This window comes from Sorex araneus, chromosome 7 (assembly GCF_027595985.1).
Source record: "Sorex araneus isolate mSorAra2 chromosome 7, mSorAra2.pri, whole genome shotgun sequence".
Lineage (NCBI taxonomy): Eukaryota > Metazoa > Chordata > Mammalia > Eulipotyphla > Soricidae > Sorex > Sorex araneus.
In genome coordinates this window covers 48244638-48257672 of record NC_073308.1, presented here as the reverse complement: position 1 = coordinate 48257672, position 13035 = coordinate 48244638, and the positions used below count along the sequence as shown (strand labels likewise).

At 41.3% G+C, this 13035-nt stretch overlaps 1 protein-coding gene across 1 annotated transcript; it reads left to right on the top strand.

Moving 5' to 3' along the window:
- Positions 1-11176: 11176 nt before the first annotated feature.
- Positions 11177-12589, top strand: LOC101555982 (tripartite motif-containing protein 75-like). The gene has a single exon (XM_004606226.2). It carries the CDS (start codon positions 11177-11179, stop codon positions 12587-12589), a length of 1413 nt encoding a protein of 470 aa, XP_004606283.2.
- Positions 12590-13035: the final 446 nt, after the last annotated feature.

The following is a 13035-nucleotide window of genomic DNA, read 5'->3' as shown; positions in this document are numbered from 1 at the left end:
TTTATCCAAATTACATGACTTCATCTCTCCTAACAGCTGCATAGTATTCCATTGTGTAGATGTACCAAAGTTTCTTTAACCAGTCATCTGTTTTAGGGAACGTGGGTCATTTCCATATTTTGGCTATTGTGAACAGTGCTGCAATAAATATATAGGTACAGATATCATTTCTACTGTGCTCTTTTGCATCCTCAGGATATATTCCCAGAAGTGGTATTGTGGGGTCAGATGGAAGCTCAATTTCTAGTTTTTGAAGGATGATCCATATTGTTTTCCAGAAAGGCTGTACCAGTCGGCATTCCCACCAACAGTGAAGAAGCATCCCTTTTTCCCCACATCCATGCCAGCACTGGTGCTTTTGTTCTTTAGAATGTGTGCCAGTCTCTGTGGTGTGAGATGACATCTTATTGCTTCTTTGATTTGCATCTCCCTGATCACTAGTGATGTGGAGCATTTTTTCATGTGCCTTTGGGCCATTTGTATTTCTTTTTTGAGGAAACTTCTGTCCATTTCTTCTCCCCAGTTTTTGATGGGGTTGGAGGTTTTTTCCTTATACAATTCTACAAGTACCTTGTATGTCCTGCATATTAATCAGATGGGTATTGGGTAAATATTCTTTCCCATTGTGTGGGCTCTTTCTGTACTTTGGTCACTGTTTCTTTTGAAGTGCAGAAGCTTCTTAGTTTGATGTAGTTCCATTTGTTTATGTTTGCTTCCACTTGCATGGTCAGTGCTGTTTCATTCTTAAAGATGCTTTTAGCTTCAATGTCATGGAGAGTTCTGTCTACATTTTCTTCTATGTACCTTATAGATTCATATCTGATATTGAAGTCTTTAATCCACTTTGATCTGAGTTTTGTGCCTGGCATTAGGCAAAGGTCAGAGTTCATTTTTTTGCAGGTAGCTATCCAGTTTTCCCAGCACCACTTGTTGAAGAGGCTTTCCTTGTTCCACTTTGCATTTCTTGCTCCTTTGTCAAAGATTAAGTGGCCTTATATTTGAGGATCTGTGACAGGATATTCAACTCTGTTCCAGTGGTCTGCAGGTCTGTTTTTGAGGATGGAAATCTTGCCGTCCGTGTGAAACTCAAGTGCCCGACCCATGGTACCATAGTTCCAACCCTTCACAAATGGACATCTTAGACTCTGTTTATCAACTTAATGTCATCTAATACAGAAGCTTACAACTCAGTAGAAACTAATTTTTGTATTTCAGGGGCATAATGCTTTGCATTGTGCAGCGTGTGTTGATTTGGAAATATGCTTTGCATGCACCTACCCAGGTTTGATCCTTGGCATCACATAGCCTTCAAAACAATGGAGAATGTAGATAACCTGGGGGTTCCCCTACCCTTGGATCCCTAGCACTGCCAGATGTGGTCCTAGAGGTTCCTCAGTGTGACCACATTGGCTGTGGTGATCCCCAGCATTGTGACCTCTGTATCCCCCTGAGCACTGCTTGGGAGGACCCCTTGCAAATCATGAGAAAGAAAAGACATTTAGCAATTTTATGCCTATTAATTAATTCTTTTTTTTTAAATTTTTTGGGTCACACTCGGTGATACTCAGGGATTATTCCTGGTTCTGCATTAAGGAGTTAATTACTGCTGGTATTGCTCATGGGACCATAAGGGATGCCGAGGATCAAACTCCGGGTTGACCACATGCAAACGCCCTACCTGCTGTACTATCACTTCAGTCCCTAATTAATTCTTTTGTCCAAGTTTTTTTTTATAAAACTTTACCTCTTTAGATGGGATTGGTGTTGGAATATTTAATGTGATAAATCATGAACAGCTTTATAAAAATAAATAAGTTAAAAAAAACTTTACCTTTTTCATCACAAAAATTTAAAAAGACTTTCTGGACTTAGGAAAAAACTACAACAGGCTGGTCGGAGACTTGTAATTCAGAGAGTGTGAGCACCTCTGGGAGAAGCTGCGGTTGTATTCCAGTAGTTCTGACGGGGTGAAAGCAGAACTTCCAGAACATTTGACGTGTTGAACATCCAGGCCTCCGAAGACTGCACGATAGTGCCCATTTCAACCACTAACCTCCTGTTCTTCAATTCTAAGATTATTACCTTTAGGTAATATAAATATCACCTTTCCTATGATGTTTTCTTCCATTCAACAAATGTTCCTCATAATATGTAACTTTGCTAGGCATGCTCTCAATTCTGTTCTTCCTCATAAATATGTATAAATTTCATTAAAAATTCAAGGTTATGTATAATTTCTTACATCACTCCATCCATGCTGGGCATCAAACCAGGCCCTCTACACCTTCTCTTTGAAGTTTTTCTGCAGCCTGTGCTAATGGACATTTTCCCCAACTTAAATTGCTTCATTGCCAGTAAGCACACTCTTTGATGTTATTATTTCTGTGTTGTTTCTAAGACAACTCCTTGAAAAATATTGTATCTTTTCTGTATTTGGTAGTGAGATCGACATGAATAACTGAAATCCCTACTGAATTTCTATATGCCTGGGCTCACGAACATTTTTCACATCAGTACTAGAGGTGTGACAGTTTCAAACTGCACTAAAAAATTCTATTTGACTTATTGGTTATACGTAAGAAATGTATGTATGTATGTATGTATAATCAGGCTGGAGCAATAGCACAGTGGGTAGGGTATTTGCCTTGCATGCAGCCAACCTGGATTCGATTCCTCCGTCCCTCTCAGAGAGCCTGGCAAGCTACTGAGAGTATCCCTCCCTCAGGGCATAGCCTGGAAAGCTACCCATGGCATATTCGATATACCAAAAACAGTAACAAGTCTCACAATGGAGACCTCACTGGTGCCTGCTCAAGCAAATCGACCAATGGGATGGCAGTACTACAGTGCTACATAAGAAATGAGAAAATTCTATATCTCCAATTGGGTGTTGTGGCTTGCAATAGGGGTATTGCGTTGCCATTGTGTTCAGTCTCTAGTCTACTTTCAGCACATATCTCCCTTCCCACGCGGGATCTTCAATCATAGGAAATACCCTGCCACAGAGGGAGTGTGGGGTGCGGGGGAGATGGAATTGGGGGGTGGGAGGGATACTGGGTTTATTGGTGGTGAAGAATGGGCATTGGTGGATGGATGTGTTTGCGAACATTGTATGAGGGAAAAACAAGCTCGAAAATGTGTGAATCTGTATCTGTACCCTCATGGTGATTCACTAATTAAAGAATAAAATAAATTAAAAAAAAGAAATGAGAAAATTCTAGACACATCCAAGTATTTCTAAATTTTCTCTTGGTCAATTATTGTTTCCATCATGGTGATGTGGAGAATAGGATATAAATAGGGTGTTGAAATGGAAGATAAAGTTGAACTTATGAAGTTATACACATATACACACATAAGTATGTGTGTGTTTGTGTGTGTGCATTGTGTACACATGCACTTTGGGACCACCCAGAGGTGCACATCAGGTATTTGTGACTCAGTACTCAGGGGTTGTTCTTGTTGCTGCACAGGGAAACACACGATGCCAGAGATACAAAACATTCACTCAGCCAATTGGTCTATCTCTCGCCCCCATATATACTAAGATGTGTTATACCAGTTAGATAGAAAGCAATTTCAAACACCATGAAGTAGGACTGGAGACTGCAACCATTGAAGACAGGGTGAGAGTTATAAATGCCATTAATACTGCAGTGGTAAAAAAAATGAACATGTCTCATACAGCCTTTCAGATTATACTTCTTTGTTAAGCAAATGAAAAGCTACATTGAGAGGAGGAAGGGAGGATGATGAAGTTATAGATGATATTCCATTAGCACAGAACGTATCTCTGGACTTCAAAATTTGGCTCAATCCTGAGAGTTCCTCCCCCATATAATCTGAACATCCTCTAGCTCCAGGAAACTCTGGTCCTCTCTCCTTGGGAAGAACCAGTAATTTTGCTAGGTGTGGTCTTTCTGACTTCATCAACTGCTGGTATAAATAGCCTGGTTAGACCAGAGACAAACTGTGGGTGAGCAGGGAGAGGTGATGATACCCTTAATTCTTTTTTTTTAATTTTTTATTAGAGAATCACTGTGATGTACAGTTACAAACCTATGAACTTTTGTGTTTGCATTTTACTCATACAGTGATCGTTTACCCATCCCTCCACCAGTGCCCATTCTCCTCCACCAATGTTCCCAGTGTCCCTCTCACCACCCCCACCCCATCCCCCACCACCCCACCCTGCCTCTGTGGCAGGGCGTTCCCCTTTGTTCTCTCTCCTTTTGGGTGTTGTAGTTTGCAATAGAGGTATTGAGTGGCCATCATGTTCTGTTTATAGTCTACTTTCAGCTCGCATCTTCCAACCCGAATGGATACCATTAATTCTTGTGGACATTGGAGAGGTAAGAACATTGAAGGATTCCCTCTTCTTGCGTTGTTTTTCCCTACAGAAATAGTGATTCTACGTCCCAAGAAAAGATAATTCTCCTCTATTTATTTCTAAACACAGATCATTCACTCTGGATCCCAGTTATCTCTGTGAGTTTTGTCCTAAACCTGATGTTCTTATTAATCATAAGCCTCCATTTACTGTGCTTCTCTAGAGTTAGGAAAAAAGGGGACGTGGGGGGCTCTACCAAGTGGAAGGTAGGTAATATTTTAAATATTACAAAGCTCCCTGAGATGTTATTCTGTCAAATTTGTAGAGAAAGTCTCAGTGAAAGGTGGAGATATATGAGAATCGATGGTGATCGGGCAGGACACTGAATGGATTAAGGAATTAAAGCAGAACACTGAATGAATTCAGGGATTAAGGTTTTTAATCTGACCATGCATAGACAAAGAGAGAGGCAGTACCCATGTCACTGTCACTGTCACTGTCATCCCGTTGCTCATCGATTTGTTTGAGTGGGCACCAGTAATGTCTCCATTTTGACATATCGAATATGCCACGAGTATCTTGCCAGGCTTTGCAGTGTGGGCGAGATACTCTCGGTAGCTTGACGGGCTCTCCGAGAAGAACAGAGGAATCAAACCCGGGTCAGCCGCATGCAAGGCAAACGCCCTACCTGCTGTGCTATTGCTCTAACCCAAGGTTCTGATTCTAGTATTTCTTATCTTTCTGTTTCTTTCCTTATAAGTCCTATTGCAGCCAACCTGGGTAATTTGTCTGAGACTCTGTTTCAAACTAGCTTTTTCCTTTCCTGTGACTCCCCTATCAGGCCACACTTGCCAGAAACTTCTCCATAACATGCAGTGAGGACCAGCTCCTCCTGCAAGTCTGAACCAGCCTTCTGCTGCTTCAGATGAGCAGACCTGACCCCCAAGCCTTCTAGATTTTTTCTCCACCCTTCCCAACAGAGTTCCCTGTCCAGTACACCATGATGCTCACCCTGAGTACCTATGAATCTTCCATTGATCCCATCAGGCCTCTCAAACCTAATGCAAGTTCTTTCTGCCTCACCCATTTAGAAGGTCCCTGATGCGCCCATTGCAAATATCACTCCATTGGCCTTTAGTTACACATTTGTTTGTGTTATAAGTTAAATCATTAAGTCTATGACTCTTCAAATATGTTGGAAGGCACAGGAGGGCAGGTACAGTGTTATCATACTTCCTCTGTGTGATCCTGAAGCCCTGAGCTGTGAGGGCTGGTTGTGCATCTATGATGGATGATATTTCTTTTCCAGAAGGAGGAGATTACAAAAAGAGACAGGATTGAAGTACACTTGCTTGAATGCACAACACGTTTGCATTAAAAGTTTTTGACAAACCCCCAGTTAACATGGCCATGAAGAAACTTGAAGCCAGACAGATGTTTATGGTCACAGAAAGGGATGCATTCTCTCTCACATGCTTTCACATAACTGGTCTCTGTGGCCTTCTAAAATGTTTTTTTTTTTACAAAAATTGCTAAAAATTTCTAGTTTATGCTCAGAAGTTACATTATAGAGATTTAAACCTTTTGATGTCAAATTTAGTGCAGAATGGGGTTATGTGGCAGGGGTTACACATTTATTTATTGTCAAACAACTTGAAAGTTGGAATGTAGAGCAGGGTTGATGTTCTCCCTGAGTAACTATGGGATAGTACAATACAAATTAAAATTGGAGGAAAAAGAAAGAATGGGGAGTGGGGTGGGAAAGAGCTCTGCTGCATTACACAACCCAGAACGGGGTTTCCCAAGTCATGTGAAACACTCAAAGGGTCACTGCAAGAAGGCAAAGAAGATCCAGTTGTTTTTTATGTGTGTGTATGTGTGTGTGTATCTGTGTGTTTCTCTTTTAAAAGCTTAGGCAATAATGTTATAATACAATGGTGTCAAGTTTTACATCTTAACATACAAAATTACTATACCTTTATCACTACTGATGTGCCCAACATCTTCCACTACAGTTTTTTTTATTTTTATTTAATAATTAAAGATTGTTCCACTGTTCTCACCACTACTGTACTGAGAACACTCCATATTTGTCTTAAGGTTCCTTTTCTCTTTCCTGCCTACCACCCCGAGATTGTATTTCTACTGACCATCTCTCAAGGTTAGGACATCCAGATATTACATTAAGAATCCACGCCCAACTCCAGAAAGCAACACTATTTTTCTTGCTCTCTAAAATTATTTATAAGACCAAACTTATATCAAAGTAACTGAAATAAATATATTAATCTGAGGCTTAAAATTAAAAAAATAATTTTACCATAATCATTGATTTTATTTATGTATTAGTGGAGTTTACAAGACTCATGAATCCCAATTGAAACTTGAATTGGTAAAAATTTTACCTCTGTCTCTTTTTGCTTCCTTGAAGAATTCCTCTGTTTAATAATGAATATAGTTGTGCTTACACACATTCTCCTTGTAGCACTAGATGAGGGTCCTCTACTTTAGATGGTGCCTACCCTGTACAGGGTACTCAAGTGTAAAACTTTCAGTTCTTCTTAGGGATTTTTTTTTAGTTGAGGTTTGCCAGATATCACATACTCTGTAACAGTGTCTGCTGCTCCAAAGGGCAGAGTAATCAGGATAGACAACTCAGCATATGACACTGGCACCAGAGATCAAACTCATGGTTTGATGCTTGCAAGGCAGTTACTTTTGCTACAGAGCCACACCTGGGTCCCATCGCTTTCATAGTAGTTATCCAACAATGTCCCCTCACATATGATACATCTTAAAATGTTTTCAACCTCATTATAATTTCAAAATACTGGTGATACCTTTGATTTTAAAAAAATCCCTGAAACATTCAATTAATTGAGTTTAAAGAAATGACCTCTCAGTTGGGAGAGACCTCTATATACAAGCTTTCATAAGAGAGAGAAGGCTTTTACATGGTTCGGAGGAACCACATGTTTAGTTAAATAATCCAAATCCTCTACTGGTTCAAACTTCAGGTACCATACAATACTGTGAGCGACTATCTAAAACAGGCACAATGACTCCAGTGACACACTCTCTAGCGGTAGAAACCATAGGACAATCACACGTTTAGGAGCAATAAAATTTGCTCTGTTTGCCAAACCCCACTCTGTTTTATTTGAGGCACCTTGAAGAGGGGCAGGTGAGGCCCCTCCCTGCCACAATGTAGTTAGCCCAGGCAGCCGAAAACCTCCAGAACTCAACCACCACCCTGCTCACAACTGCTTTCCATATGTTTGAACGGGCCTCCATGAGGGAATCTATTCCTGGACATCTCATACTTGATACCACAAATCTACCAAGAGTAGCACATCACATTTGATTGGGTTTAAAGTAGAAGGCAACCAGTCTTAGGGGAAATTTATTTTTTTATATATGCATATATATGCATATATATATATGTAAGCATATAAGCACACAAGGCTCAACCTTTAACAATATGTTACTAATCTTTTATAGAAGGGCTTAATGGCTCCTGGGTGAAATACAGCAATCTTCACACACTTTCCTCTAAAAAACCTTTTTTGTCTTGTTTTTGGTGGATTCTTCATAATAAGCAATACAAAATAAACTATTTCAGTTCTTTTGGGGGGGCAGGGTTTGGGATTCGGGATAGAAATATGGTGGTGGGAAGGTGTAGTGGTGGTGGGATTAGTGTTCAAATATTAAATGAAAGCAAATATTGTGAATAACCTTATAAAAATTAAAAACTACATAAAAAATTATTCTGTTGGAATTGGCAATTATCTGATCACCATCCTTGATGACCTTAAACAAAATATGTTCAACTAAACCCTGATGTTTTTGAGTATATTTTTGAGAAGTGAAATCTATCTAACTTGGATTATTTTTAAAAACTAGATAAGGTGAAAATCTTTCACAGTACTTTTTTCACAGTACTTTTTTCTCTCTTCACATATTTTCCTAAAAGCAGCAAGATGATACCAGATTACACCTGGCACCCTTTGCTTGAAAGCATCAGCTGAATGTCCAAGTTTCTTAAATTCTGCTTCCCACAATATCTCCCCTTTGCCACTCCACGCCAAGATTCTCTATTTCTCTAGTATCAAATAATTTGTGTCCCAAACATAAGACCTTTATGTTTCAGGCTTGTGCTGGTATTTCCTGAGGATAGTACATGAATTTGATAAATCCAAGTTTATGTGAAGTTTTGGGTTCTTTTTTGGGCTGTCTAATAACGTGATCTGTAATATAGACGCTGCAATATAGGACAGAGAAAAGAATACTTGCTGAAATTGATTTAAAAACTCATTAATTCCACATGGGTTTAGGCTCCTGAAAAAGATGACCAAAAGAATTGAAATTTTAGGGGCTGGAGCGATAGCACAGTGGGTAGGGCGTTTGCCTTGCACGCGGCCGACCCGGGTTCTAATCCCAGCATCCCATATGGTCCCCTGAGCACCGCCAGGGGTAATTCCTGAGTGAAGAGCCAGGAATAACCCCTGTGCATCGTTGGGTGTGACCCAAAAACCAAAAAAAAAAAAAGAATTGAAATTTTAGTTTATCTTCACTCTTCAACTCAAAAACTATGTCATTTTATAAACCTGACAGATAATAACATCCAGTATTTTCTCTTTCTTTCTTTTTATTTTTCACTTTTTGAGTCACACCCAGCGATGCTCAGGGGTTACTCCTGGGTCTGCATTCAGGAATTACTCCTGGCGGTGCTTGGGGGACCATATGGGATGCTGAGAATTGAACCCGGGTCAGCCATGTGCAAGGCAAACACCCTCCCAGTTGTACTATCACTCCAGCCCCTTTATCAGTATTTTCTTTTCTTTACAAATTGTGCCTACTCTTGGCAGATGGATCAATCTGGAATCTACCATGGATCTCTGTAGATATCTAAATGCTTTCCAGGGAACACCTAAACAGAAACTTCGTACCAAAGATTGATGAGGACTGGGGAGGATGGCACAGAGCAAGAGATATAAACAAGGGGTAAAAGAAAGCACTAACTTAGTTTCAAAGTAATGTCCATAGAATTTTCTCTTGGGTGGAATGGAATAAAATAAATAAAATGTTTATGGATATGAATTTAGGTAAATAAATGATGAATGGGCTGGAGTGATAGCACAGCGGGTAGGGCCAACCTGGGTTCAATTCCTCCACCCCTCTCTGAGAGCCCAGCAAGCTACCGAGAGTATCTTGCCCGCACGGCAGAGCCTGGCAAGCTACTCGTGGCATATTTGACATGCTAAAAACAGTAACAAGTCTCACAATGGAGACGTTACTGGTGCCCACTCTAGCAAGTCGATGAGCAACCGGATGATAGTGACAGTGGCAGTGAAATGATGAATATCACAAAGCAGTGGAGACTAAGATATACACATATGTGTATGTATATATATATACCTGTATATATACATATATATAATTGGCTATCAATCAGGAGATAAATCTTATATGTCAGGAAAAATAATTTCAAAGATATTTAGGTTGAACCACAAATAGTAGGAGAAACTTCTTTTTCTTTTTCTTTTTTTTTTTGCTTTTTGTGTCACAGCTGGCAATGCTCAGGGTTTACTCTTGGCTCTGCACTCAGGAATTATTCCTGGCAGTGTTTGGAGGACCTCATGGGATGCTGGGAATTGAACCTGGGTCAGTCACATGCAAAACAAACACCCTTCCCTCTGTACTATTACCCAAGCCCCAGTGGAAGAGACTTTTAACCCAATTATACTTCTCTTGAGATACTGAGCCTGCCACAAAGTCTCCTATCTCAGTTTCTTCCTTATCTAGGATGGAAATAAAGGGCATTGAGATTAAAGGAGAGTATTCATAGTGGAAGCAAGATTTTGCATATGAGCACAGTTCCTCCAGGGTCTACCTGGATTTATTTATTCAGGAAAGCACTGCCTAAGTCAATCATACCTCCAAATATCCTATCAGATCCAGGCCAGCAGCCTTGTTATTTTCCATTTAGCTTTGGCTGGGTGGGTCTGGAAGCTCCACCTACTTAATAGTATATAAATATCTTGCTTACAGAAAAGCAAGCAAGATTGACTATCAAGCTGCAGAAGTCCATGAACTACAGAAATCCACAGGGAGATTCAACTGAAGACCAGCCACAGGAAGCCAGGCAGAACAGAAATATCATTTTGGGTGAGTAGCAATATTATAGCATTATATGGCAAAGATTAGGTTGGAGTCAGAATGATGTCAAGCATATAATTTAGGACTACAGTAACACCTGTTTTGGGTAGGGCCTTATTTTACCTATCTGAATATTCTCTATCTACTATTGTGCTTACAGGAAGCCCTTTGACATTCCCATCCCATTGGTTTAAGGTAAGCCCTTTCCCTATTCCCAGAAATTAATCAGGTGGCTTTGGGAGAATCTTACCTTGTACCAGGGGTTTTATTTCTAAGAAACACCTCTGAGGTTGATGGGGGTGGATGTGGATTTTACTGGTGTGGAGGTTTAAGCAGTGGTTGCCTTGTAAGTGGCAGTGGGCAGCGACACTGGTAAGTTCCTATCCCTTCTTGCTCATCCTCAGAATAGCACTTTAGCATCCTTACAGACATCTGTGCCCTGGAATTTCTGAGCTTCACTTCTTTTACATCACCAAACATCTGCAGTTGGCTGGTTTGGGTGAGTGGAGATCTGCTGGGCACTACCTGGGACTGGAAATACAGATGTTGTCACAGAGCATGTCATTGAGAAAGAAACATTCAAAGGGCAGAGTACTGAGCATGTTCCTTGTTTCTGACAGGAGAGAGCCCTGAGGTGACAAACCTTCTGAGAAAACCCACTTCAGCCCTGCTTTCTGCTTCCTGAGGATGGCGGTATCGGCAATACTGGCCACTGCGCAGGCGGAGCTCTTCTGTCCCATCTGCCTGGACTATTTCAATGACCCCGTCACCATCAACTGTGGGCACAACTTCTGTGCCTCCTGCATTCATATGTTATGGGACAATCTACAGGACATGTTCCCTTGCCACGTCTGCGGGCACCCACATGAGGAGAGGCTCTTCATTGACAACCCCCAGCTGGGAAGGCTGGTGGACCTGGCCAAGTGCCTCCATGGCTCCAGGAACAGCAAGATGCTGCAGGAAGAGGGTCACTTCTGTAAGGAGCACAACCAGGTCCTGAGCCTCTTCTGTGAGGATGACCAGGAGCTGCTGTGTCCCCAGTGCATCCAGCCCCCTGCCCACCAGAGCCACGATGTGAAACCTGTGGTGGAAGCCGCCTTTCATCACAGGCAGCGGCTCTGTAGTTACAAGGAGCCCCTGAAGAAAAGGTTGGCACAAGCGCAAAAACTATTAGCCACCCAACACAGAAAACTACTGGAACTGAAAGAACACATTCAAAAGCAGAGAGGTCAATTAGTCTCTGAATTTGAGCGACTAAACCAGATCGTGGAAAAAGAGGAAGAAGCAACGTTCTCCAGGTTGAATGTACAAAACAGAGACCTTCAACAAAAACTCCGTGCCAACTTCACTGCGATTTCTGATCATGCCAATACCCTGAAAGACCTATTCATGGAGGCAGCAGAGAGGAGTGTGATGTCTAAGTGGAGTATGCTGAGAGGGGTCAAGAGTATCCAGCACAGCTCTGAGAACATAAAGTTCCCATCTGTGCAGACTGTTCAGTTCAAGAAGGAAGGCTTTCATCTTCCTCCCCTGTACTCAGAGCTCGAGAAAATCATCCAGAAATTCCAGGAAGAGGTGACTCTGGATCCCCTAACAGCACATCCCAGTCTCCGTATGTCAGAGGACAGAAAGTCTGTGATCTATATGAAGAAAAAATCAAAAGTTCATGGGAAACCAAAGCAATATCCTGATGATGTGGTGGTGCTGGGCTCTCAAGGATACCATTCTGGTCGACATTACTGGGAGGTACAGGTGGGTGACAAGCTTGAGTGGGCCGTGGGGGTGTGCACAGACGGCCCTTCCAGCAACGGGCAGCTGCCCCTGTCAGGTCAAAATAAACGCTGGTTAATACAGCTGCAGAATGGCGAGTACACGGCGCAAGGCTCTGTACCTGCCTGTGCTTTGAAGGGCAAGCCCACAGAGATTGGAATTTTCCTGGACTACGAGCTGGGCCAGATTTCTTTTTATAATGCCAGTGACAGGTCTCACATCCATTCCTTCCTGGAGACATTTTCTGATGTACTAAAGCCTTACTTCCGTGTGGGCCAGGATTCAACTCCTCTTAGAGTGTCTGCAGTAAGAGATTTATCTACAGAATGAACTTAGCTCTATTTTTATCTTATACTTTTTGGACTGCAAATCGAAGATTAATTCAGTACCAATGAATATCAACATGATTTCTAAAAATATCCTGACAAAAACTGAGTGCTGAAAGGCAGTAAATTGATATTCATGAGATCCCTTTAGTAGCAGTATTGCAAACCACAGTGCCTAAAAGAAATATAAGAGAAGAAAAATGAGAAGAAAAATGTCTGCAATAGAGGCAGATGAAACCAGGTGGTGGGAGTGGGGAGTGGTGAGGAGGGTGGACGGAGGGAAACTGGGGCCATTGGTGGTAGGAAATGTACATTGGTGAAGGATGGGTGTTGGAACATTGTTTGAATGAAACTCAGTTATGAACAACTTTGTAACTGTACATCCCACAGTGATTCAATAAAAATTATTAAAAATACTCATTTGATTTAAAATACACTTCAAAAGAGTTT

Excerpts from the sequence above, each read along its gene's own strand:
- LOC101555982 (XM_004606226.2), top strand. The coding sequence starts at position 11,177 with ATGGCGGTATCGGCAATACTGGCCACTGCGCAGGCGGAGCTCTTCTGT.